Raw genomic sequence first — 23,952 nt, forward strand, 5'->3', positions numbered from 1 at the left:
CAAACACATTTAACACTAAATTAATAAAAATACATAAGAGTGGGTGGCTTCAGCAGATACCAGTATAATGGATTTCTATATACTTTTTAGACTGCAAAGTATTTTTGTAATAAGCAACAAATGAATTAATGTGCGGTGGGCTGGCGCCCTGCCCGGGGTTTGTTTTCTGCCTTGCGCCCTGTGTTGGCTGGGATTGGCTCCAGCAGACCCCCTGTGACCCTGTAGTTAGGATATAGCGGGTTGGATAATGGATGGATGGATGAATTAATGATTATCTGTGCATGCAGACACACCTCTTATATGTCAAAACACTTGTTAAAGCTCTGCTGTATTGATAAAAGTGCAGCTTCTTTTTCCTTTAACACACAATGCTGTCACCAACCAAACACAGTTTCCTACTCTCTCTGCCCATTTCGAATAATCTGCCTTAACAATATATACAGTTCCCCATCAACCACAGCTTTGCTAACCAAGGTTTCATGTGCCCATGTTTTGAAAAAGTTCAAAATTCAAGAAAAAAATTAATCGCTCACCCGCCCGCCTGCCTGGCTGAACATTGTCAGACTACATCCAGCATGAATGATCCAGCGGTGCATTGTTTTTTCTGTGACCCACTCCAGCCACCCAGGCAGCCTTCATCTCACTGCTAGTTATGCTATATAGCATCCACAGTGTAAATGTTATCCACACTCACAGTATCGCTAAAAATATAACGTAATTTTCCTTAATGTGGCCCCAAAGCATAGAACTGGTGACACAGGCAATTATGCTAAGCGTAACAGAAGATTTGAATTCTTTCCTTTAAGTGAGAAAATCAAAATTCTTGAGTTATTAAAATATAAAAAGTTATATGCTGGAGTTGCCAGGATGTACAACAAGAATTAATTATCCATATTACTAACCGAGAATGCTAAACCGGATGATGGACGCAGGCACATCCGGCCATGGGCCGTAGCTGCAAAAAGACGTACTGCGCAGGCGCAAAAAGAGTCCGCGAGAGTCGGCTGAGGAGCCGAGAAAGGCGGACAAAAGAGGGCGAGAGAGGCGGATAAGGGTCCGCGAGAGGCGCAGGCGCAAAAAGAGTCCGCGAGAGTCGGAGAAAGGCGGACAAAAGAGGGCGACAAAGGCGGATGAGGGGCCGCGAGTGGCGGACAAGACCACAGAAAAAAGGAGTGAGCACATACAAAAAGGAGAAATGAGGCGCAAAGTCAAACGCAGGAAAAGCACGAAACACATTGCACACGAAACTAGACCCAAAAAAAAAAAAAAAAAAAAGAGGTTCGTGCACAACAGCAAGGCACCCCCCCCCCCCCTACAGGCACCGGACGGGACACACACCAAGAGGGGGATTCAACAAGTCCATGGAACACAAAAAAAAGAACACAAAACCACCCCACAGACCCTACAAGCGAGGGACAGGACACACACAAAGAGGGGGATTCAACAAGACACAGGAACACAAAAAGAAAGAAGACGCTCGCGCAACAACAATCCTCACCCCCCCCCCCCCCACACACACACACACACACACACATCCATAAGAAGTCACACTCAAAGCCACATATTCTAAAGTGAACGTCAACACCTTCACACTAGACAGCATAGGTGTCAGCATAGGTGGATCTCCTTACAATAAAGCACTATTAACCGTTCAAGTGCAGAAAAGGAAACATATTCACAGTGACTGCGATCCTCCTTATTACTTATCCATATTTCGGATGCTGAGAAAGAAACAAGTCATGAATACACAGTCACGGGTACAAAACGAAAAGGAAAGGATAACAGGAACAAACACACGAACACGAAAGAAACAACAAAATAGACGGCTATGCAGCATAGGTGGATCTCATTACAATAAGGCACTATTAACCGTTCAACCGCAGAAAAGGCTCCATATTAACAGTGAGTGCAATACTCCTTATTACTTATCCATATTTCTAAAAGAAAAAATGTCTCGACTCCAAAAACGCAAAGCTCAACTAAAGCTTCTAACTAACGATGTACCTAAAAGTAAAAACTTTATGAACTGCGTTAGATCCTACAATAGTTCATTTGGTTTTGCATCTACCGGAGTAAATATCAGGCCACCAAAAGGCAATGGCCCATACTGCTTTCCCATATGTGCACAAATACTGCATCGCATTGGAACAGTGCACCCTGAAACAAATCAACAACGCAAATATGCACAAATCTACATCCTGGATCCACATGACGCAAACTATCAATCAAAGTGCTGCATCGCAACAGGCACGGATTCAAAACGAAACACCTCCCGTCTCAGACATACGTTAACGGCAAGGAAGGCTACAACGGGCGTCTCACACAGCACAGGCAAATCGATTACAGCTCCAAAACAACACGTCCCTAATACTACACATGCAACAACGCGCCTCTCAAACGGCACAAGCAAAACATACACCGGGAAAAGTCATTCGGATTAATGAATGTCATTTGCAATCATTGTCATTCAGTTCACTTCCCTGAAGAAACAACTGGCAATACAAGTAATACATTTAGACGTTGTTGTCAAAAGGGTCAAATTAGACTGCCTTCTTTACATTCATATACTGAATATCTACAGAAGATTCTAACTGATGATGTACCTGAAAGTGAAATCTTTATCAACTGCATTAGATCCTACAAATCGGTATCCACTATGAACATTAACGGTGGCACTGCACGTGACATCCGTCTTCAAAAAATGTTGTTTATTGATGAATGTACAATGGCATGAAGTCACTTACTCAACACCATTCATAAACTTCTACAAACGTTTATGAATAATAATATTCGATTTGGAGGAAAGGTACTTTTATTAGGAGGAGATTTTAAACAGTGATTAGCTATTCTTCCACATGCCATGCACTCAGCTATTGTTCAGTGTACCTTAAAATACGCAGACAATTGGCATTGCTTTCAAAAGATACAGTTAGTAAAAAAAGATACGATGTCCAGAACCAGATCATAACAATTGCTTATTACAACTGAGAGATGGTACACTCACCAATACAGATGGACTTCAGCCACATATTATTACAATTCCTCAAGCCTTTATCTGCGACGACTTAGTTACAGAGAGATTTGGAACAGCAATCTCATTAGACCAAATGCCCCTTTTAACACAACGCACTATATTATATCCAAAAAATATTAATGTGGAAAACATAAATACCCAAGTCATTCCATTACTTCCTGGAGAGACACAACTCTTTCTAAGCTCTGACAAACTTGACTCTGATCACAACAATAACCATCTTCATTGACCTTACAAGTTCTGAGCTGGAATTACCTTTTACACTTAAACGGCGTGTACAAAGAAATTTTCCAATAAACCTTTACACTGTGCCACACACTTTATTGTTTGCTTTCTATTTGCATCATCTACACCGTCACACTATTCTATATCTCATTCATACATCATGCTCTTTGTCATTCCCAACACCAGGGGTTGGCGAGCGAAGCGAGCAGGGGGCGGAGCCCCCTAGTCAATTCATGAAAAGAAAGATTACATTTGTGCTACAGTTGCTTCTACAGTGGAACCTCTGGTCACAAACGTTTCCCAACACGTACAAATCAGGCTACAATCAAAAAGTTTGCCAAAATTTTGCATCTGTTCACGACCACACGCTCTGGTGGCGAACAAAAACACTGGTGGTCAGTTTCCCCTATGTGCGTTCGTACGTGCCAATGATTTTCCATTCTCCGTTTCTCATTTTCTTTTGTTTGCGTATACAGGACCTAACAAAGCAGCTGATGTTGCAAAAGGAGTTATAATGTTAACCAAGCAGAGGCCTCAAGTGCTGGAAGAGGTGGAAAAACTGTTGCTAGTGTGGTAGAACGAGAAGCAACATGCAGGGGATAGCGTAAGCAAGCCGATCATATGTGACAAAGCCAGGAAGATTCATGGCAATTTGCTGAAAAAAAAAAATCCTTCTTTGAGTGGCGAAGGTGAGGAATTTAAAGCCAGTAGAGGATGGTTTGAAAAGTTTCGCAAGAGAAGTGGCATTTAATTTTTTTTCCCTGTGCTTAAAACTAAAAAAAAGTGTTTACAGCGAGCGGTTCGTAAGGGTCTAGCGCAAACTCTTAAAATGTTAGTCTTCTCTGTTGTTCAAGGTTTTCTCAGTATAATTCAATGTTTTTACATTAAGTTTACTATTACACTGTGCATTCTATGGTATAATTATTTTTGTGCTTAAAAAATATATATATATTTACATACAGTTTGTACGGTCTGGAACGGATTAATTGCATTTACATAAAATCTTATGGGGAAATTACGTTCGGGTCGCGTTCAGAGTTTTGGAACTAATTACGGTCGTCAACAAACGTATAACTGTACTCCTAAAACTGGTAAAACAAAGTTCATAGTGATAAATATTTGGCAAAGACTGAAAAGGCATTACATTTGTGGCTGGGGGATGTGAACTTGTCCAGGTTGACAATAACAAGTTGCGTCAGAAAGCACTGAAAAGAGCAATACCAAGCCATTTATTTCAAGTAAGGGATGGCTGAATAGATTCAAGCATTGCATGAGCTTAAAAATACAGTACTATATTAGACTATTGTGCATATACTATATACTATTCAGTGTTGTTCCTCATTTTCATTGTTTTTAAGGTACTATAGTACTATGTAATATCCTATTTAGGTATCATAGGGATGTAAGTATGTTAAAAAACATATGTATGTATATCATATATAGAGTTTGGTACTATCAGTAGCTTTCACTCATATGCATGGGGGCATTATATACATTGTCAAACCAACTTAGTCCAAAGCAAAGCACCATGAGGAAGGAGCTACTATTGATGCGCCAAAAAAGGAGATTTGCTTAATACACACAGTTCACATACAGCCGCTGTATAACCAACAATCACTTTAAGGGCCAACTACTGCTAAGGGTCTCTGAGTGCTTGCCTATTCTACCATCACTACACCACTCCATCCCTATTACGTAGCATTCTTGCTTTCTTTTAAGCAATGTACCAATTGTTTCCAAAATTTTCTCGCACTTCCCAAAGGGCAGTAACAAAACATAAACAATGAAATATACATGTAGGTAATGTCATAAGTTGACAACCAAATCAAACAATGTATAGTTTTCATCTTTTCCAGCTCCTTGTCTGCACAGTGTATTGGCTTCAGATACATATTATGAATGTAGAAGGAGAAAAGAAAAACAAAAAATTACCTGTTCCTGCTCCTCCAAATCCAAAACCTGTTGATGAGGCTGTAGTTGTGGTTCCAAAGCCTGGTGCAGCAAGACCTGTAGAAAAATAAATATACTAAAGTAAATGGAAATATAAAGGCTATATTGTACAAAGAGTAGAAACATCAAAATGTTTATGAAGCAAAAATCAACCTTTTACAAATTATCATTACCTGAATTATAAAGGAAACAAGGGTGTAAAAGAATGCCTCTGCATAAGAAAACAGCTGTGAAAAAACTTCAATAAACTTTAAATTTTCTATAAAATTGTCAAAAAGATTTAATTATTAATTAAGGAAATCCATGTTTAAGATTTTGGCATAATTAGATTTTCTATATAGGGTTACCCCATCTGACTTAGATGTACCATCCTGTTAAATTTCTAAAAATTTTCAATCAAGTTAGCTTCCCTTTTATTAGCAACATTTATAGGAGCTAGAGACAATAAAATTCTACCTCAAACTTTTCACTAAGCATTAATTACTGTTTTTCCTAAGCAAAATAAGGACTTTTTACAATGTGCACCATACAGAACACTTCTGAATAATGATGATAAGATACTCTCCAAAGTCCTAGCTAGAAGGACTGAGAAAGTGCTGCCTTCAGTAATATCACAAAACCAAACTGGATTTATTAAAGGCAGACATTTGGCTTCCAATCTTTGATGCCTATTTAATGTAATATATTCACCTATAACGTTCAACACTCCATAGATCTTATTATTTTTGGATGCAGAAAAAGCATTTGATATGGCTGAATGGGATTCCCTATTCACCACTCTGCATAAATTTGGGTTTGGCCTGAACATATGTGCATAAATAAAACTACTGTATACCAGGCCAGAAGCTTCAGTTTGTGTTAGCAACACTATCTTGGACTACTACAAACTAGTACGCGGTACTAGACAAGGATGCCGCTTGTCACCACTGCTATTTGCAAACACCATTGAGCCATTGGTTGTTCACTTTCGAAATGCATCAGAGATAAAAGGGACTTTCAAAGAAGGACTTGAACAGCAAATAATACTATATGCAGATGAGATGGTACTGTATACATCAGACCCCCAAAATTCTGTGCCTGCAGCCCTAAATGCACTAGCAGAATTTCAACAGATATCTGGACTCAAAATTAATTTGAACAAACATGTGCTTTTTCCAGTGAATTCTCTAGCAAACAGCATTAGTTTGGAATATAAAGCTTGTTTTCAACAAAATTTTGCTGTTTGCATGGACAAAATAAAACAAGACTTGCATAGATTGTCTAACCTCCATCTTACTTTAGCAGGGAGAATTAACACTAGTTAAAATGAGTATCCTCCCTAAGCTTCTGTTTCTATTTCAAAACATCCCCATATACATGAACAAATAATTGTTTAAGAAATTAGATTCAAACATAACCTCATTTATTTGGAATTTGGAATATCCACGCATCCAAAGGGCAACCCTACAACAACCTAAATCAGAAGGCGGCATGGCTCTTCCTAACCTTCAATTATACTACTGGGCGGCAAACATACAAGCTATAAAAACTTGGCCATTGACAAAAATAGATGAACATACATTAGCTTGGTCAGCAATAGAAATGAAATCCTGCAGTACCTCTTTATAATCCTTGCTTTGTACACCAGTAAATACGAGTTATTGCCAATATACTAACATCCCAATTGTCCTTCATTCACTCAGAATAAGGAACCAATGTAGTAAGTATATATAATCTCTTGTATTGTAAACAACTACACTCTAAATTTAGTTTCCCATCAACACAATTTTTCCACTATCTCCAAATTCGAAACTTTGCTAAATAAAATTTGCCCAATTTTCTTCACCTCCCACCTATTTCTATTCCAGAATATTGATCAGTCCTGAAGACTCAGAGAGCATTTCTATAATATATAAAACCATTTTGAAGTCCCTTCTTTTTAAAGATTCCAAATTACAGTAGGAAAAGGATCTCTTACTCAACATTTCAGAAAAGGAGTGGAAGGCAGCCATGCACAGAATTCACACGAGTTCCATATGCACAAAGCATACAATTATTCAACTTAAAATTTTTTTTTATCAAGCACATCTATCTTGGTTACAATTGTCCAAAATGTTTCCAGGGCAAGATCCAACCTGTGAACGTTGCCATCAAGTTCCAGCCTCACTAGGCCACGTATTTTGAGAGTCTACCAAATTAACATCATTCTGGACAAAAACTTTTAAATGCCTACCAGACAGCCTTGGTGTCACAATCCCGCCTAATCTATTAACAGCTGTGTTTGGTGGACTGCCAGGTGGGCTTATATAGTAGAGAAGTACAAACAAAACTGTAATTGCCTTTACTTCACTATTGGCACGTAGACGTATCTTTCTCAGCTGGAAGAATCCTAACCCACCTCTGTTAAGTCAGTGGGTAACTGATGTTATATAATATTTGAAATTAGAAAAAATCAAATTCTCTCTTAGAGGATTTCTTCAAAACTTTTTTAAAACCTGGCAGGATCTAATCAATAATATTTTAAATTAAGCACTTATATTCATCTTTTTGTGTTTTTGTTTTTTTGTTGTTGAGTGAATGAGAATGAAAAGAAAAAAACTTAATCACACACAATCATTTAAAGAATAAGCAGTTTTTGTTTTTCTTATAAGCAATAAACATTTTAAACATACCATATTTGTGAAGTTTTTAAAGCTACACTTAATTATCTGCTAATCCTTTAGCCTTTGCCATGCCAAATGAGTTTCATCTAGCTATGAGGATTGAAATTATATTAAGAAGTGACATTATAATATGATTGAACAATGAGATATGTCTCAGCACTTCTCAGCCCACTTCTATGGTCTTGAATCCTTCTCTGAACAATTTAGTTGAATTAAATTTATTTTTATAAAGTGCACTTCAATTTAATGTTCAAATCCTATAGACTAGTTTCAAATTTCTCTCATTTCAAAAACAATACAAAATTGTGTACAATTACAACATGACTAATACAGCCGTCAAACTACAGTGGAACCTCGGTTCACGACCATAATTTGTTCCAAAACTCTGGTCGTAAACCTATTTGGTCATGAACCGAAGCAATTTCTTCCATAGGATTGTATGTAAATACAATGAATCCGTTCCAGACCATACGAACTGTATGTAAATATATATATATTTTTTACGTTTTTAAGCACAAATATAGTTAATTAAACCATAAAATACACAGCGTAATAGTAAACTAAATGTAAAAACATTGAATAATACTGAGAAAACCTTGAACAACAGAGAAAACTAACACTGCAATGGTTCACGCTATAGCGCTACCAACTGCTGGCTAAAAACACTTTTTTAATGAGTTTTAAGCACAGGGAAAAAAACGAACATTTGAAAAAATCCGTAATTTAATAAACCACCAAGAAAAGTAACATTGCAACAATGCACACTACGAACCGATCGCTGAAGTGAAAACAAAATCAAGCCCAGTGCATTCTTTAACTGCCTTCCTACCTTAAGCGTCCAGCCCCCTCTCTCTCGTGCTGCCTGAGTGTGTGCGCGTCTGTCTCTCTCTAGCGCGCTGCCTGTGTGTGTGTGTGTCGTGCTCTCTCTCTCGCTCGCTGCACAGGAAATGCACAGGGAGAGACTGAACATGTACAAACCAAAAGGGAAACTGGCTTGTTCGTATACTGAGTGTGTGGTCATGAACCGAGGCAAAAGTTTGGCAAACTTTTTGGTCGTAAACCGATTTGTACATGTACCGAGACGTTCTTGAACCGAGGTTCCACTGTACTAATACACGTTTTTTGTTTACTATTTACCATAAGCAATACTGGTGTAGATTAGCCACACTTTGTGATGGACAAAAGCATAGTCATAGTCTCTAACCTGCTCTGCATGTGTTTAGCGCTAACGTTTGTAAACGTCTTTATGAAATTCTACTTTGTCATTTTACTCATTGTCTTTTAATTCTGAGCCGTACAGTACAATACATAGAACAGAATAAATCCTCAATACAGTATAAAAATAAAAATTCTAGAAGTACGGAGTAGAATTTCACATAATATGATTTGGATTTGTTTTAAGTCCAGGAGACCTCATTCATCAAGCTGCCTCCCCCATTTTGCCATTCCACATCTGAAATAGCGCTAATCCGATGAAAGGACCCCTCATTCCCACGTCCCCATTCATCAGGGATGACTTTACCTTAGGCAGGCAATCTACAATTTAAAGAGATTGTTGTTTTCTTGTGAATTGTTACATATGCATTATTTTCACTTTTACTTTAAAAACTTTTGTAAAAACAATACTTGTTTCTTTATTTCCTGCCCCGCGCGAGGTTACATCTCTTTCTTCCCAGACGTATAATACTGCTTGTGTTGTGAAGGGTGTTGTGGCTGAACGTACGCTAAGGATATGCCTTTGGATCATTTGCTGTCTTTTTGCTACTTGCTAGCTGCCTCTTCTGCCTGTCGCATGTCGATGTTTTAAGAGCTGGGAACACATGATGCTTGCCTGCCAAAAGCAATCCAACAACTGCTTGCTTAGAGGTCTGTTGACTTGTTTTAAATGATGGCTCACTGCCTGGTCTCGCGTGACGTTGTAAAAGCAATACCTGTCTTATTTCTGGCCCTGGGCGTGTTTGAATTCTTTCTTGCAGGATGTATAACGCTGCTCACGTTCGGTTGGGGTAGCTGCTGTAGCAGCTTTCTCCACATGTGTATAGCGCCGCTTCTTTTTTTTTTTTTTTTTTTTTTTTTTGGAGCCTTTCTAATTTCACTGGTTTCATAGTCTCTAACCTGCTCTGCATGTGTTTAGCGTCAACGTTAACTTTATGAAGTTCTACTTTCTTTTACTCATTGTCTTTTAATTCTGAGCCGGATTGGACGTGCTTTTTTTTCAATTCCACTTGTTCCGGGCTGATAATTACTTTCCTTATTTTCTGAATTTGCATCTCAATTATTCTTTTTTGCTCTTTTTTCTGTCCAACGCATTTGAGTCTCTTTTCTCCACGCCCGATTGGACTTGCTTTTTTTTCCATTCCACTTGTTCCGGGCTGATCATCACGTTCCTTATTTTCTAAATTTGCACCTAGATTGATTTTCTTTTTAGCATTTTTTTCTCTCCATTGCTTTTGGGTCTCTTTTCTCCGCGCTTTTCTTTCTTCTTCGTTTAATTGTTGACGTTTCATTTCTACCCTATTCATTTCTACCGTATTGACCTTATACACTTTACATGCACTGAGAGCCCTGGAGCTGTGTGTTCTGCATGACTGCTTTTACACTACTGATTTGTTTTTTTTTTTTATATTGCTTGTAAGTAGGGTGTGTCTTGCAAGACTCTCGTTCTATGTTCCCGTGAGACGCACCGTGGCAGGTCTCTTTCGTCTCGCGGGTCTTTAAATTATCTTCCGAGAAGATCACGTATTGTAGACTATCAGGACAGGGGACAGGATTTCTTTTTATAATAGAGAGATGTGTTGCCCTTCCATACCATGCATTACAATTTAACATTAATGGTTTTATGGTAGGGTAGAGTTCATAGCAATCAAAGTAAAACTGATAAAATTGTAAATACCTTATATACTCACGTATAAGTCGGGTCTTGAAACCCAAAAAAAATCAATCATAAAATCAGACCCCGACTTATACACCCGTTCAAAAATGCAAAACTTAATTTTTTTTTTTACATCTTCTTGCCTCCTCCAATCTCACATCAATTTCTCAGATGCATTGAATTTTGTTGCAGCAGTGCAGTTACCAATTTCTTTCACTACTTCAACGATGTTTAATTTAAAACCAGCTTCATATTTTCTTCTGATCGAACGCTCCATCGTAGATAAGGGATGCTCTTACGATAAAGGTGTGTGAGGGTGTGAGATACAAAAAACACAAAACAGTGCAAATGTCACTTCAGAAAAGTTTGGGTATTACCGTATGGTCACATAGGCACAATACATAGAAAAAAAGGCAGACTGCTCCGTGGTTACTCTCTCAGGTGGGCTTTAGCATATCATAATCCCTTGTACCAATAGCGTGAGTTTTCCACATTCGACTTATATGACCGACATTATAGCATACCAGAAATTATATGGTAAAATGAAGTCCTGACTTATCTGCGGGAGAAATTATCCATGAGTATATACGGTATTCAAAAAAAAATATTAATTTTCATTCAAAATACACAATATGTAGGGGTGAAACAGCAAAGAATAAATACAAAAAGCTTACTGCCAAATCCAGAAGGGGCTGTTGTGGTAGTTGAGCCAAAGCCAAAACCAGTTGATGCTGTTGTTTTAGCAGCAAATGAGCCAAATGTAAAAGGAGTGGCGCCTTCGAGGAAAGAAAAAAAAAAAAATTTTTTTTAATGCAAAACCACCTTTATCTAGATATGGCTCCCAACTTAACTCCCATATTCCAGAGTTATACAGTGTTCATCCATGAGGTGAGAGAAAAAAATAAGCATCTTTTTGCAGTAAGGTTACATTGAACTTGGTATGTGTTGGAGAAATTTGCCCAATACCCAGAGGAACCTGAATGTGATGCATTACAGTACAGAGGCCAGAACACAACGTAAGGGAGGGGATGATTAGTTAAGAAAATTTGATTCAAATTTCTAGTCGATTACATTGAATAATGGTGGCACGACATTTATTTAGGCTGTGACAGGAAAGATCTGATGTTTGCCATTTATCCACAATTAACCAGTTTATTTATTAAAAAGTACACAACACCAGTAATTTTAACCCCCATTCAAATAAATTTGAACAAATGCATACATTTCACATGAAATATTCAAATCTCAGTGTTTTAGATGACTGCTTCAACAATCAGATCATACTGCTTTGTTTCTACTCTATTCTTCTGGACTGACGCTTTATTCCAAACCACCTTTCTTTTTCTGTAAAAGAAGTTCTGGTGGCAAGAATGGAACCTTTATATAAGCTAGAGTGTTTTTCAGTTTCTGTATGACACTTTGCCTGATGAAGGGGCCTGAGTTCCCTCGAACGCTTGCATCTGTAATCTATTTAGTTAGCCATAAAAGGTGTCATTTCACCCTACTTTCTCCTGCAAGTACGCTTACTTTCATGTAAATGGGGGTTCTGGAAGGCTTAACAGCTATCAATCTAATGGACAACATCTGCACTCTTCTATTGTAAATGTCTTTTTAGTGAAGCAAATAGTCAGTACACTTATGCTTGCCTTAGAGAAATACATTATTGTGTGAAATAATAAAAATATTCCGAAACATTTTAGGTTTTCACATACTATATTTCCTTTCAAATGATGTGTATTGATTGTTGCTTGTGGGCCTTACAGTTTGTCTACCATATGTTAAGCACAAATGCAGAAATACAAAGATGCATTAAAGTACATTCCTCTGTTATAATAGGTTTAAATTATCTACGTTTTATCCAGAGACAGCTGACAAAATGTGTTACAAATAAACTTGAAACATAAAATGCCTTAACGATTGCATACATAGCACTTCCTCACTGCTCACTCACCGAAACACTTAAAAGTACGTAATCTGTAGTACTAGGGTGTTGTACCGTGTTAGCTATTATGAATGTAGTGACAAGTCAACTTTTATTGGCAAACTAAAAAGATTACAATATGCAAACTTTCGAGGCAACTCAGGCCCCTTCTTCAGGCAAGATGTAATACAGAGACTGAAATTCCCTGTGTTTATATAGACACTAGGACAAGAAAAAACACTTTAAGTGAGACATCTTAAATGAAAAAAATTAATAGTCCTCTTCAGGCTAAGATGCATTAAGCAAGAAAGGAGAACAATGTCTAGTCACGATCTTTTCATAAGGACACTGTCCAACAAAGTCTTTTGAAGATTTTGATGAGTTTTTCCATACAATGTGGATCTGTAGTCAGGCTGTCTGTATCAGTCTGAGAGATTCAAACAATCCTCACATTTGGTCATAAAACTCTTGTCTCTATTCAAATCATGTTGTAATGTGTTCAATTTTAGCATGAGTTTAACTTCTCATTCTTTTCTCTCTTGCTGTGTTCTGAAGTTGCCCATAAGCACTGTGACTTTAAAGTCCCTCTCACAGGACTGACACAGAATCTAGATGGAAGCACTCATGGGTCGCAGCGGTGCCTCGGATTCCCACAGGGCTCCATGGGAGTTGGAGTTCAGCACAGCCCTGTTGGGTTCCATGGGTGCCAGCAAGGGATGCTGCAGGGACTGATGAGCCCGTTTCACCTAGAAGTGCTTCCGGACCACATTAACAGGCCACCAGAACTACTCCCGCGTGCAGCATAAAAGAAGCCCGCTGCCTTCACTCCAGGAGCCAGAGACAGGAAGGAGGGAGAAGACAAAGCTAGCCAGGGGGAGTGGAGGGGGAGAAAAGAGAGAAAAAGAAGAAATAGCGCCGTGTGTACTTCTGTGCTTTATTATTGTACTGTGCTTAGCAGGTGGGAAATAAGGGAAACATTTCCCACTGAAACGTGCCTTGGTGTGTGTCTCTGTGGGGTTTAGGGAGCTGGTGCACCCTCCCTAGTTATCACACACTACAAAGCCACATTAAATAAAAATATTACAGATGGAAATAACAAACCAACATGGAATTTGTAAATTACAGTAGCTATTTTGAAAATATGCACTTATGAATAATCAGAATAAAGTATCTATAATAATTAAACTATGGGAGAAATTAATAGAAATGCTGAAACAACAAGGTAGTATCTGCTCTGGTCCACAAAATCTTCTGACATCTTCAACAGAAAGCAAATCCACAATATCAGAAATGTCTGATGTGACAGAATGAAAGCACTAACAAATCACAGAATTAAACTGCACATCAGCAAGGACAGGCTACTGATTCAGAAACTGGCAGCAGTGAAAATTTAAAGCCATTGGGACCCTCCATGGTACTTGTCTGAGACTCTTGAATTAATGACGGCACAGAAAATGTTTTTGTGTTGTAAACACTCTTATGTGTTGCAGAGATTACATGGAGAGTGTCTAACAAGCTCAGCATTGCCTACTGAAATACACACAATATACAAAACCCATCAAGGTGGCATTTGTTAGCTTATAATTCACTTTTTTTAAGAATAAACTCGTCCTTTCGTCATAGTAGCAAAGTATCAGGGATCGCAAGTCATCCCAAACATAGCAGCATCTTCAGACTAGTGTTTTGAGAACACAGAATTTCTGGACAAAAACGAATTCCAAACAGAATCGAGATGTTAAGTTATGCATCTGAAATTTCCTGTTAGTGATTATTTCACATGACTGCTAATATAATTTATCAGAGACTGTTTGTTAATAATTATAACACTCCTTTGGAAATAACAATGCAATGAGAGCTCAGACAAGTCTGCACAGAGGTCAGCTATTCAGATTTGGTTGCTTCCTTGCCTTGTCTTTTGGTTCACCTCGAGTATGAAAACAGCCTGTCTAGGGTGGAGATGAAGATTATTACTTATGTATGACAAGGGTCACACACGTGTAACAGTCATTATGGAAGTTAAACACAGAGTTGCACAAAGGTGGAAGTCAACAGCTCTGATCACATCTATTGTTTTCTGTTTCTGATGTGGTCTGGTATTCCCAGAAGGGCAGTTTCTACATGAACATGGAAAAAGAAAACACAACACAGGGCTTGGTTGACCTTCTAATTTTCACAGCAAAAACGGCACAATGTAAAGTCCAGTTTTGTTCAAAAGTTAATGCATATAAAGGTCAAAAACAAAGAAGAAACTCTTTCTGACCTGCATTAGTACAACACATTAGTGTTCATTTATGCAAATATGGTCTGCGGAGAAAGAAAAAGCCTAAACACCATCAAGCAGTCTTTCTTAAATTTTGCAGGTTTTGAGGTGCAATGTCCGATACTCTTATCCACGATCACAAATGTACATGTTATTATATAAAGGTCAACAATCATTACTGCAGTCATTCAATGTTCTTTCACCATCCCAAAAAAGGATGTATTACTCTTAACATTTCTACTATAAAAATGCAAAGCATCCAGTTGTTTGAAAATGAACCTAAGAAAATAAAAGTTAGGTAGAAGAAAATACTGAGTTTCTTTAGAGAAAATAATTGTGTACTTCACTATTAGCAATTGTATAATACGATGCAGTTGCAAATAACTAAAAATATTTTACAAAAATATCTATCCCAGAAACAAATGCAAGGCCAGAAGAAATCCGGAATGGGACATCAGTGAGCTGTGGGACACAAGGACAAAACACAACCTGAGATGAGATGCCAGTACACTGTAGGACATACCCACTCAGTCGGGCACTCGCACGCATTCTCTCCGGTGTGGTTCAGCGTTGCTAATAAAGCAAAAATTCACCTTTGGAATGAAGTGACAAGTCAAGCAAAATGACACCTTTAATTGGCTAACTGAAAAGATTACAATATGCAAGCTTTCAAGGCAACTCAGGCCACTTCTTCAGGCAAAGTGTCATACAGAAACTGAAATTCCCTCTGCTTATATAGACGCTACGACAGGTACAGCACTGAAAAACCTTTAGGTGAGACATCGTAGATGTAAAAAATTAATAGACCTCTCCAGGCTAAGATTCATTTAGCAAGAGAGGAGAAGAATGTATAGTCAAGATCTTTGGATAAGATAACGGTCCAACAGAGTCTTTTGAAGATTTTGATGAGTTTTTCCATACAATGTGGATCTGTAGTCAGGCTCTCTGTCTGAGAGATGTAAACAATCCTCATACCTGGACATAAAACTCTTGTCTCTATTCAAACCATGTTGTAATGTGTTAAATTTTAGCATGAGTTTAACTTCCCATTCTTTTCTCTCTTGCTGTGTTTTGAAATTGCCCATAAGCACTGTGACTTTAAAGTCTTTCTCACATGGTCGCTGAAGTGAGCTGCTACAGGAACATCCCTATTGCCATGCTTAAGAACCTGTGGAAATTCTTTCTTTGGCGGAATGTATCTCCCACATACAGGGCAGTGTCAGCACATTTCATACAGAGAACTAGGGAGACCACATTAGATGATCTGCACGAAAATGATCCCTTAATGCGGTGTTCTAATGTGGTCACTGTCTTAATCTTTATTTATTTATCTGGTTTGTACAATGCTATATACTGTATACGCTGCCGTTCTTTATTATATTCTGTAAGTGCCTTGAGCATGGGAAAGGCGCTATATAAATAAAATGTATTATTATTATTATTACACGGTCTATGAGCACACGTTTTACATCTTTTCTGTAGTCAGGGAGATGTGCCATTATCTGTTGGTTCCTGTTAGTTATTATTTCACTAGGGAACTCTAGCTTCTGTATTACATCTTGCCTAAAGACGGGCCCTGACTTGCCTCGAAAGCTTGCATATTGTAATCTTTTTAGTTAGCCAATAAAAGGTGTCATTTTACTTGACTTCTCACTACATTCATAATGGCTAACATGGTACAACACCCTAGTACCTTTGGAATGCAGAAAGCAACCAGAGTCCCAATATTAAATCCACAAAAAACACAAGTACAGCCTAAAAAAAAAGGTTCTATATAAATTAAAAATGGACTGAAATGAAAAAAAAAATCATTTCAACAGTCAGACAGGCAAATATCAATCTTCCACAAATGCAAGGATGGCTTTTGATATTTCTTCAATGGCAAATTATAGCAGCATAGTGGCACTATTTACGCACTGTCATTTCAAAGGTCCAGGAAACTGCATTTTAGCACAGACACCTCCCAGTATGTAGTAAAAGTGGATAATGTGTGCGTTTTTCCTTTTATTTCATCCCCAAGTTCCAAGATGTATGTTTTAGGTTAATTAGTGACTCTAAACTGGCCCAGTATGAGTGTGTCCTTTCTAGACTTTCATCGCATCCAATGTCAGTTCCTGCTCTATCCTTAACGTTGCCAAGAGAGAGTCTGTTACTACGCAAGTCCAAATTGTATTATTTAAGGTAGAAAATGGTGGATGTTAATGAATTGGTTGTTATTTTCTCATAAATATTACCAATAACCTGCCTTGTGTTCAATAATAAGATGAACAACTTAATATAGTCCAGGCATGTTATAGAAGAGCTTGTACTCGGTGAAGATAACCTTAATAAAAGGACAAAGTGTCTGGGTGTCCACTCAGTTGCTATGTCTCTGCTACTGAACAGATGGCACTTCATCAGCATTAGTATGACTTTTACAAATCCTGTACCAAATGGTATGTAACAGAGACACAGCAACCCAACAGACACACTGCACTGCTGACGTTAACACGAAGATCTGTGTCTGCCTCAGACGGGTAGCATGGCTAGTAGAAGAATAAACGGACTATCACGTCGAAGCAGTCAGGGGAGTAGTAAGTGGCGAAACATGTACTTTTGTTTTGTAAAGACTATGAAATGGCAACAGCAAGTGTATTGAGAGGAAAGCTGACATTTACTTCTGGTGCCAAAAATTCTGCTACCATACAGATTTGAATTGGGGGTTTTCTGTACTCTTCCAGTGCTGGCTTACTGCACAACTAGAAAGCTGGCTATCACTGTACGCTGAAACATGAAGCACATCAGATGTGGAGTACATATCAAAGTCCACATTAAAATATTTTCAGCTCAACTGAACTAATGAAATGTGTCAGTATCAACTGATTAGACACACTAAATTCCATAAAAGTTAACTTCATGTTTTTCCAAATTCCTATGTAATAACTATAATCAGAGATTCACTTTATGTTTACCTTGAAGCGGTCCATCATAATAACCAAAAAACTTTTCAGGAAGCAAAACTTTTGAAAAAAAATGTCATTGTAATTAATAACACACAAAACTGATGGCTGGTACAGGTCTCAAAAATTTTAGCAAACCCAATTTGCAATACAGTAATCCCTCCTCCATCGCGGGGGTTGCGTTCCAGAGCCACCCGCGAAATAAGAAAATCCGCGAAGTAGAAACCATATGTTTATATGGTTATTTTTATATTGTCATGCTTGGGTCACAGATTTGCGCAGAAACACAGGAGGTTGTAGAGAGACAGGAACGTTATTCAAACACTGCAAACAAACATTTGTCTCTTTTTCAAAAGCTTAAACTGTGCTCCATGACAACAGAGATGACAGTTCTGTCTCACAATTAAAAGAATGCAAACTATATCTTCCTCTTCAAAGGAGTGAATGTCAGGAGCAGAGACTGTCATAAAGACAGAGGAAAGCAAACAAATCAATAGGGCTGTTTGGCTTTTAAGTATGCAAAGCACCGTGGCACAAAGCTGTTGAAGGCGGCAGCTCACAACCCCTCCGTCAGGAGCAGAGAGAGAGAGAGAGAGAGAGAGAGAGAGAGAGAGAGAGAGAGAGAGAGAGAGAGAGAGAGAGAGAGAGAGAGAGAGAGAGAGAGAGAGAGAAAAACAAACATGCAAAAATCAATACGTGCCCTTCGAGCTTTTAAGTATGCAAAGCACCGTGCAGCATGTCGCTTCACTAAGCAGCTGCACAGAAGGTAGCAACGTGAAGATAATCTTTCAGCATTTTTAGACGAGCGTCCGTATCGTCTAGGTGTGCGAACAGCCCTCCCTGCTCACACCCCCTACGTCAGGATCACAGAAAGTCACCGCAAGAGAGAGAAAGAGAAAAGTAAGTTGGGTAGCTTCTCAGCCATCTGCCAATAGCGTCCCTTGTATGAAATCAACTGGGCAAACCAACTGAGGAAGCATGTACCAGAAATTAAAAGACCCATTGTCCTCAGAAATCCGCGAACCAGCAAAAAAATCTGCGATATATATTTAAATATGCTTACATATAAAATCCGCGATAGAGTGAAGCCGCGAAAGGCGAAGCGCGATATAGCGAGGGATCACTGTATCTGTATTGATGCAAAAAGGCAAGAAGAAAAGAACAGCTAATTTAATAAAGACAGGAATTCGGTTAAAAGCATAAGGTGATTGAGATGAACACCTGCAGTTAAGGTGGTCTGTAGGATTGAACTTGAGGGCCACTTCGTTAACACAAAATAACTGAAAAATGTTAGCTATCACTTGCTCCAATTATACTGTCCATCTCTTCACCACCGCATTCCTGTACAGCCTGCTTTTCAGACTTGGAATTCATTTTCTCGCCTCCTGTTCGGTTTCACACTTTCCACCATTGAAGGGGACTCTCTCAGCGCGCGCTTTTACTCCTCCTCATGTATCTCTCACTCGCATTTGCTCTTTCTTCGCGTTACCAGAGCTAAATTAACCAATCAGATTGCTCTGGCCACACGGCCCTTTGTGCTTTATTATACAGTTAGTAGATAGAGGAGCGCACAAATGCCTGAAATACTGAAGTAGCAGGTCTGCTTTAACATTGCACTGGTGTCTGCACTGCTTATCATTCATTCTCAGTATTTGTATAGAATTTAAGGTGCAAAACACACAGAAATAACGTGAATTGAAATAAAGTTAAATGTTTAAAACAATGAAAAGGAAATCACATTTCTGATTTTCTTTTAAATGTAAATATCATACTAGAGCACTATTCTGAATGCTGAATAAGAAAAGAAGAAAGGCCATCTAAACAACTCGATTGACGAGACACAAGACCGACCGACACAGTCGTTTGTTAAACTGGCAGGACTGAACCTCAAAGAACACAAATCAAGAACGTTGTGCAACACAGAAAATGACTTAAGAATCATCCGCAGCTGGCATCCGTCAGTCCCAAGACATTATTTAAATTATACTGCCAATGTATCAGTAAACAAATAAAGCTATGAAGTACAGAAACACAAAATCGCTTACATTTCCGGTATATACTACTTACGTTGTAAGCCCCCATAAATACAATTATTACTGTAAAATGAAAGTTAAGCTGAGAAACGATATACTGGAGAACAATTACTTTCTCCACCCTAAAACTGACCACACGTGTTATTAAACCCAAACTGAACACCGCCATCTTCACGCATTATAGACAAAATATTTCAACAATGATCTGATGACGATGGGCAATTCTTCAAATTGATAACGACCAGCGCGCTGCTAAAAACATAACAGACTCGAGCACCATGCCCGGCCTGTTGCCATCCCGTCCCGTGAGCACAAGTCGGACACTGGCCACACTGGACTCAAACAGCAAATCTTCTTCTAATTCCTAAAGAAATCAAGCAGTAAAGCAATAATGACTCGGTTCTGCCTCATCTGATGTCTAAAACACCCACCAGTGGTTGTAGAAGCGCCTGTGCCGCCGAAATTGAACGCCATGATGATACCTTTCCGGCTCCCGCTGCCGAGACTCCGGCTGGAAACACGAGCTGACGGTGCGATAGTTCCGTGAGGCTGTCAAGACGGAACAATTTCACACAGCGGACGGTTGGGTGTCGCCCAGCTGCTCTGTATAGGTCGGTGATAATAATACTAAACCGTATTAAAGATAACGGTGATCTTTGTAAGACTTGCTCAGTGGGTGCCTCACAAATAAGGAATACTTGTATTCGGTTTGCCAAAATTTTATTCCACTGTACCGCTTTGCTACCATCGTCCAAACACCGTTACGTAAAATGAATGTGCTCTTGGATGAACTGCAGCGCCGACCAAGATGAGCACATACGTGGTCTTCCAAGCCGTCTCCACCATATTCAGTAACATGTTTCGGAAATAAATCATTTTTACAATCCTGATATCTGCAACGAGCACAGTGCAAATTATACAGAGCAATTGTAAGGATAGTCGTTCTGTTTTTGACAAGCATGCCATAAATTTGATGGACATCGAGTTATTTCATATACAGTGGTCCAGAGTGAATGGATAACCATGCTTGAGCTAAATACTTTGTTTAAAGATGCGCTACAGAAATAAATATTGCTGTTGTTTCAAGTATCTGCCACAGGGACTTCTTGATGGAAGAGCTGCGGTTATTTCCGAGGGCTGCAGGTTTTCATTGCGGCCAGTCTGCCTGGACCCGCCAGTGCTGTAATGGAGCCTTTTAATTAGTGTAATTTTTTTTCTATCAAATCTTCACAAAATGTTGTTTTTCTATGAGATCATTTTGATGATTAATGTGCTATCCGTCCATTCATTTAGTTTCTGAGCCTCGTTTTTCCACTACAGAAGTGTAACTTGATGGAACTAACCCTGAACTGATGGCCATTCACTCGAGCGTTTGCTAAATAATAAACAGTTTACCCTTCAGAAAGTAGGTGAATACAATCCTGTGATCAAAACAGAAATAATGTCTAATAATTTTTGTCAACTTTTTGTGTAACTAAAACACTGGTAACTCCGCATTAGGTGTGCCACCTACGCAAAAACTGACCCATAGGAACGTTTTACCGCTCAAACGTTGATCATTGATGGCTCGTGAGACTTCACAGAGATTCTCCTTTATGTTTAATTTAAGAATCAACCTGGTCACAGATGTCTCTCCCAAAATTCCTTAGGAGAAAGAGCTTTGGTCGAAAAGGAGGCATGAGACACAACTGAAGTCAAAAGAGTCCAAATCGAGAATTTGGTTTGAAAAGCATGGTGCATTTTGAGAAATCTCTTTCGAGACATCACATTTTTTTATTGCACTGATTATCCAAAGTGTCTTACAATATTTGAGATACATTTGTTTATAGGCTATCTATTTTTATTTTCCAATTGAAGCAACTTGCTCACGGACACACAGTGGTTTCGGTACAACAACAACAACATCTACTCTCTCTATATATAAAATCCTAAGCTTAAAAGTGCAACGATTTTATGTGACATTTTTATGTCATGCTTTAAATCAGGCTTATTTCAAAACCACGTCTATATGTTTGGTATCATTCTTTTCAGAAAGAGTTTCAGATTCTTATTCCATTTTTTAACTATAAAGTAAAAAATATCAAGAACTCATGTCCTGCAAGACGAGACTTTGTGCCAAGAGATTTAACCACGCCTGGGACCGGAAACGAAAGACAAAGAGTAGATGACAAAGTAGAACATCATAGAGACAAGGCAGTGAGACTTTGTACCATCAGGTTATCCATCCATCCATTTTCCAACCCGCTGAATCCGAACACAGGGTCACGGGGGTCTGCTGGAGCCAATCCCAGCCAACACAGGGCACAAGGTAGGAACCAATCCCGGGCAGGGTGCCAACCCACCGCAGGACACACACAAACACACCCACCCACACACCAAGCACACACTAGGGCCAATTTAGAATCGCCAATCTACCTAACCAGCATGTCTTTGGACTGTGGGAGGAAACCAGAGCGCCCGGAGGAAACCCACGCAACACGGTTAGAACATGCAAATTTTCTTGATCTGAATCAAAATAAAATGGAGGTACTTATAGTGGGTCCATCAGCTAAAGCCCAAATTGGTCTTGGACTTCTTGGCTCTTTCTCTGTCTTTTGCAAACCTCAAGTCCGCAGTCTTGGTGTTATCTTTGACAGTAACCTCTTTTTTGAGAAACAGATTAATTCTGTAGTTAAGAGTTACTTTTTCCATCTTCATCTTTTAGGTAAGATCAAGCCTTTTTTATCTTCTAGGGATCTTGAGAAAGCTACTCATGCTTTTATCTTTTCTCGCCTTGATTACTGCAACTCGCTGTATTCTGGGATTAGCAAATCCCTGATACGCAGGCTACAGTTGGTCCAGAATGCTGCCGCTCGCTTTCTGGTTGGGACAAGAAAGTCTGATTCTGTTTCTCCAATATTAGCTTCTTTACACTGGCTGCCTGTCAGTTTTCGAATTGATTTTAAAATCTTGTTGCTAGTTTTTAAATCTTGACATGGGCTTGATCCTGCCTATTTATCTGAATTGTGTGCTTTACACCAGCCATCCAGAGTGCTTAGATCTTCTGATCAGTTGTCTCTTGTTGTCCCTCGTACCAAGTGTAAAACCAAGGGGGACAGGGCTTTTGTAGCTGCTTCTCCTCGCCTGTGGAACTTTTTACCTCATCACATAAAGGAGTCTTCTACAATTGAACTGTTTAAAACAAGATTAAAGACTCATTTCTATTCACTTGCTTTCCGTGACCTTCAGTAATACGGATGGTTTCCTCATTCTGATTATGTAATCTTACTTTTATTTATTATTTATTTTATTTATGGTCATTTATTTTATTTCTATTTATGTTATTTATGTTAATTGTATGTTTTTTTCTTCTTTCATTGTAAAGCACTTTGGCCACAGCATTCCTATGTTGTCTTAAATGTGCTATAAAAATAAATTGACATTGACATTGAAAAAAGGACAGCTGCTGTACAGACTTTTAAATGTTCGAAGCGCCACGCAAGATGCAGATCAAGCAAGCAGTGGCAGAGACGCAAAGTGGCTGGTGTGTAGTGCAGGCCGAGGAGGTTGGCGAGCGAAGTGAGCAAAGGGTGAACCCCCTAGTTTATTTATATAGTATATTTTCTTACAAATGATGTAGCTCAAAGTGCTTTACAGGATGAAGAAAGAGAAAAAAGACAAAATATGTAAAAAATAAAATTAGGCAATACTATAGAAAAAAAGTAAGGTTCGTTGGCCAGGGAGGATAGAAAAAAAAAAAAAAATCCCAGACGGCTGTAGAAGAAAAAAAAATCTGCAGGGGTTCCAAGGCCACGAGACCACCCAGCCCCCTCTAGGCACTCTTCCTAACATAAATGACCTCAATCAGTGCTCATAGTATTCAGGGTTTACATGGAAGAACTTGATGATGATGGTCATGTGGACTTCTGGCCTTTAATCCACCAATGTAGGGACATCACGGTGCTTTGATCAGGTGGTGGTGGTGGTGCAGATCGCCACCACAGAAAACTGGAAAAAGAACAGCAGAAAAAGTAGGGGTTAGTACGGATTTCAGAGCCATTATGAATGATAATGATAATTAAATGCACATACAGAAT

The 23,952-nt window shown here is 38.8% G+C and overlaps 1 protein-coding gene across 4 annotated transcripts in view; it reads right to left on the bottom strand.

Annotated features, from left to right (window-relative positions):
• Window positions 1-20,600, bottom strand: part of nup54 (nucleoporin 54) — a 54,923-nt gene extending 34,323 nt beyond the window's left edge. Inside the window, exons 1-3 of one of the 4 annotated variants that reach the window (XM_051927785.1) lie at window positions 20,308-20,599; window positions 11,398-11,499; window positions 5,192-5,266 (exon numbers count right to left, since the gene is read on the bottom strand). In XM_051927785.1, coding sequence (XP_051783745.1) covers window positions 5,192-5,266; window positions 11,398-11,499; window positions 20,308-20,350 — 220 coding nt within the window. In that variant the 5' untranslated portion in view covers window positions 20,351-20,599. Of the gene's footprint in view, window positions 1-5,191; window positions 5,267-11,397; window positions 11,500-20,307 lie in introns of all 4 variants that reach the window. The other 3 variants (XM_028802311.2, XM_051927786.1, XM_028802312.2) reach the window with 3 other exon arrangements.
• Between the last annotated feature and the right edge of the window lie 3,352 nt (window positions 20,601-23,952).

Source organism: Erpetoichthys calabaricus, chromosome 5 (assembly GCF_900747795.2).
Source record: "Erpetoichthys calabaricus chromosome 5, fErpCal1.3, whole genome shotgun sequence".
In the NCBI taxonomy this organism is placed as follows: domain Eukaryota; kingdom Metazoa; phylum Chordata; class Cladistia; order Polypteriformes; family Polypteridae; genus Erpetoichthys; species Erpetoichthys calabaricus.